The 4,907-nt window shown below is 44.6% G+C and overlaps 1 protein-coding gene across 1 annotated transcript in view; it reads left to right on the forward strand.

Annotated features, from left to right (window-relative positions):
- The window catches only part of ADAMTS19 (ADAM metallopeptidase with thrombospondin type 1 motif 19), a 287,126-nt gene that overhangs the window by 1,026 nt on the left and 281,193 nt on the right, over window positions 1-4,907 (forward strand). The window contains 1 exon segment of the mRNA XM_027775296.1: window positions 1-300. This exon segment is cut by the window's left edge and continues 95 nt beyond it. Within this exon segment, the coding sequence (XP_027631097.1) occupies window positions 1-300 (300 nt within the window).

Raw genomic sequence — 4,907 nt, forward strand, 5'->3', positions numbered from 1 at the left:
CCGCTCCCGCAGCCGCCCCCGTCCCCGCCCCCGGCCCAGCCAGCCGAGCCGGATGGCGACGAGGTGCTGCTACGGATTCCAGCCTTCTCCAGGGACCTGTACCTGCTGCTCCGGAGGGACGGCCGCTTCCTGGCGCCCCGCTTCGTGGTGGAACAGCGGCCAAGTCCAGGCCCCGGCCCCACCGGGGCAGCAGCCGCACCGCGCCCTCCTGCGCCCCTAGACGCCGCCTGCTTCTATACCGGAGCGGTGCTGCGGCACCCTGGCTCGCTGGCCTCTTTCAGCACCTGTGGAGGTGGCCTGGTAAGCAAACGCCTTTCTTCCCCAGCTCTCCATCTCGCCCTGCCACTCCCGTCTGTGTCCTCAAAGACCAGGCTGATTTGCATGCACCTCCTCCTTTTCCAGTGACTTTCTTCTGAGGGTCACTCTACACTGCACCGCCCAGGTTTCCACACCGTTTGCCTTCAATGGAACATCTCCATGAGAGTCAAGTGAATCGGAAATCTAATTGGATGGATAAATGGCTTTCCCCTGAATATAAATTTCTTTCAGATAATCTATGACTCCTTGTAACTTCTTCCCACTGGTTCTACCTCGGTCGGTTCTCCAGGGTTTTCTAAAGTAAACTCACCACTTGGGTGTCTTTTAGGAGACTGAAAGACACCAATCTTCTCGCTGCTAAATCTCCTCCGAATTCGCCCTCCCCCCAGTTCCTTCTCTGTTATCTTACAGTTTATTCATGTCTCCTGGAAAGTCCTCAGACCCATTCATTCTCTAGAGAATTATACTCTGACAGCTGTCTAGAATTTAATCACACTCACAACCATACTGGACACCTGTTATTTGTTCTTGTGAAAGGCAGGAGTTGGGGGGGCCGTCAACTGAAAGAAGAGGCCTCTGGGCTCATGGAGGACAACAGAATCTTGTCAGTTTTCAGAGGGTTGTTGGGCTGTGATTTAGCACTTTCTTTCCTAAGGTTGACCTTTTACTTAACTTCTCTCACGGGGAGGAATGTAGCAAGATTGAGTCTAAGAGAGGACAGAAAAGTAGTCCAGTGCTCTGTCCATGTAGCTAGACCATGCCTTCATTTTTTCCCCCTGTCTTGACCAGGGTTTGGCATCGTTATTTCCCATAAGTTGGCTTCTATCTTGTGTGTGTGTCTATGTGTGTGTGTGTCATATAATTTACCACTTTAGCCATTTTTCGGATGTACAGGTTAGTGGTTTGAAGTATAGTCGCAGTTTGTTGAGTCATCACCACCATGACCTTTACTAGCACTTGTAGGCAAAACTCACAAAATATCAAACACGCCTTTATGATGGCGGCCTCATTTTGCGGTTCATAGTGAGCCATGGAAGAAATCACAACAAGTTGTCTGAAAGCAACTCGCTCATTTGGAGCAAACAGCAGTGGAGAGCAGAAAATATGATCACAACCCCAGTTACTCAAAGCCATGGAATGGAAAAAAGATGGTTGAAAATGCAGACAAATAGGAGCCAACAGGTGGTGCTGGAGGTTAAGGTGGCTGGATCTCACAGGGCTGACTGAGCAGTTCAAGTCCGGACCTGGCAGCTTGAAAAACATGCTAGGTGTGCATGTGCCCCAGATTCTGAGGAGAGAATGGAAGAGAAGGGATTGCAGTGTGGCCATCCTCTCCGGGGTGTGTGTGTGTGTGTGTGTGTCTGAGTCTGATTTCTAACTTTCCCTCCCTCTTTCTCCAGTGAAGGCACATACCCTATAGGAAACTAAAAAATAAATAATAAAAAATAACAAAAAGAACAAACATCCAGACTAATGAAAATGGAAATTATTACCTCTGCCCCCTTCAGGTCTCAGAGGCACATGATATAAGTTGCTGGCCAAGACTATATTTTATTTACCAGATACTCATAATGATACATATTCAAATAAGGCAATTCTTAGGCAGGAATGAAAAAACTTGCCATAGAAAAGTTACATGAAAAGCTTTAAAAAATGTTTTCTGTGGCACTGATGTTTGAGCATCACTGGGGAAAACATTCTGTGGGGATTTCATTGTCCACTAGGTTTTGGCTGGGGATTAAATAATTACATATAGAAAGTTTCTGGTATGGTTGGAGCAATAGGAGGGATAAAGCATTTCACTGTGTTGAAATGTGGGCTTTTGGTCAGATTTTCCAAATGAGCTATGCCTTCTCTTCATACTTCAGGGAGCAAAGTTAGAATTATGAGTAGGTTTTTCATAGACTGAATAGGAGTTTGACATAGTTCTCTGTTTATCATGTTGGGCTTTTACTCACTTTTCCTATTAGCCACATATGTATACGGCCTGAACTGGGAAGTCTTTGTTATTGAGGGAAACTGACGTTGCCAGCAATACAGTATAGCAGTCAGACTTGGAGTAAAAAGTTAGGCAAATAGCCAAGAAGGGCGGGTCTGTTACTCTAGACTCTACCATGCCAGCCCTTTTCCCTTATGAGCTGGTGGATTAGGCCAGAGAGGGTATAATTTGTTATCTGAACTCTGGAATTGGCTTGTTCTGATGATTGACAAGTCCCTTATGTCTCCAGGCTTCAGGCTTCAGTTTTCCTAAGTAAAATGAGAAAATTGGATGATTGAATTAAATATTGAATGATAGAATTGGAACGCTATTGAATGTTTGATGTATTCTAGGTCTTCTGTTGGGGCAAGAATGTCCTACCTGTAAGGGGCTCACAGTTATGAGAAGGACACTATAAAAGTAGATAGGACACAAGGAGTCTTGAGACAGTGACATACCAGCATGATGAATCAAAGATTACACCCAGGGTAAAGTCCCACCAGGGACGTTGGGAAAGGCTCCCCAGAGTAGAGTTTGGCTGGATTTTGAAGCATGATGAGATTGTCTTCAGGCACAAAGGGAGGTTTAAGAGTGTTTTAAATACAGGGAAGAGACCGAGTGGAGGTGTGAAAATTAAAATTAAAATTAAAAAAAAAGTCCCTTGATTAGTTGAAATTAGGGGGAAATAATCTTAAAGATCTGTTGGATTAGACCACAAAAATATTGTCTGCTAAGGAAAGAACTTTTTCTGTCTATGTTCGTATGTCCACAGGACTATATTCCTGCTTCTCTATCTCCAGAGTTCTATGATCCTGTGATTCTGCTGTGAGGAATCTTGATTTTTTTTTTTTTTAGAAGCAACTGCCTGTAGTTTGCAATAATTTGCTTTTCTCAGTTAGTGAGTGCTTTCTTTTTTTTTGGGGGGGGGAGGGGTTTATGCTATAGGGTGCCTGTGCACTGGCCAGAAAGACAGAGAGACAGAAAGCAAGAAATCACCTCCCAAGCGGGGGATGGCCGCACCGCAATCACTTCTCCATTCTCCTCTTGGGATCCTGGGCACATACGCACATGCACCCGGTGTGAGTTTAAGCCACTGGGTCCAGGACTTGAACTGCAGTTGACTACATGGGAGTCCAGCGACATAGTCATTACACCATTTGCTAGTCCCTAGTGAGTGCTTTCTGACTGTTGATTGCACTGAGAAGAGTAGGTCACTAAGTGCATCTTCCCTTTTCCTCTTTTAATAACTGGTTTTACCTTCTGGTACCTGAACTCTTCAACCGTTTTGGATTATTACATATATAAAAGGATCCAAAAGTCTCTGTCAAAGAAAAGAGATCATCAGCTATCTAGGATGGTGAAGTGGTCAACATTTATAAGACTGGCCAACTCATTTTCCAGATACTGATCTAACTTTGTGTTGTGAAAGGAAAAGTGCCAGAATGAAGATTTTATTTTTTCCTTTGCTACAGGGCGCATGCACTCGCCAGAAAGACAGAGAGAGACAGAGACAGAAAGTGAGAACTCATCCCCCAGGGGAATGGCCATGCCACAATCCCTTCTCTTCCATTGTCCTCTTGGGATCTTGGGCACACACGCACATGTGCCTGGTGTGAGTTTAAGCCACCAGGTCCGAGACTCGAACCGCCGTTGATTACATGGGAGTCCAGCAACATACCCATTACACCAACTGCTGAAGATTTTTTTAAAAAAGATGTTATTAATATATTTTTATTAATAACACCAGGGAATATATATAACTCTATTACATGTTGTAATCATTTTAATAGGTTACCAAAAAAACTGTTGTGCACAATGTAAAACTTTATAAAGAAAAGTATTTATTTATTTTATTTATTATTATGATTTAAAATTTGCCACAGGGCATGAGTGCTCACCACCCGGAGAGAGAGAGAAAGAGAATGTCAGAAAGCAAGCCACCAGGTCTGGGACTCCAGCTGTCTTCAGTCACATGGGAGTCCAGCGCCTTAACCACTATGCCACCTGCTGGCCCCACAGTGCAAAACTTAAAACCTCACTCCTTATAACTTTATGCAAATATATACTACCTGGAACTTAGAAGTGCAGGTTTCAGAAGAAACTTTGCACCCCAGCCCAGCTCCTTTGTACCTGTTCCACATATTCAAACCAACTGTCCCTTGACCCCCAAAACTTTTTCAGGTGTCTAAATGCTACACTGCTAGTTTCTCAGACATTTATTTTTCCCTCTTTGTTACTGCTCATTACTCAATTTTGTTACTTCCATAGTTCATACTTAGCTCATTTTTTTGGCTCCCAGATGTCATCTAGTTACTATTTACTGTGGCCAGTACTTGATTTAAAATTTTGCATTCTTGGGACCAGACGTTAGAGTAATGGCTATGTCGCTGGACTCCCATGTAGTCGACCATGGTTCGAGTCCCGGACCTGGTGGCTTAAAACTCACACTGGGCACGTGTGCGTGCGTGCCCAAGATCCCGAGAGGAGAATGGAGGAGAAGGGATTGCGGCGTGGCCATCCCCCTAGGGGGTGATTACTTGCTTTCTGTCTCTCTGTCTCTCTCTGTCTGTCTGTCGCACATGCGCCCTATGGCAAAAACCTCTCCAAAAAA

Source organism: Tupaia chinensis, unplaced genomic scaffold (genome assembly GCF_000334495.1).
Source record: "Tupaia chinensis unplaced genomic scaffold, TupChi_1.0 Scaffold000541_1, whole genome shotgun sequence".
Classification (NCBI taxonomy): domain Eukaryota; kingdom Metazoa; phylum Chordata; class Mammalia; order Scandentia; family Tupaiidae; genus Tupaia; species Tupaia belangeri.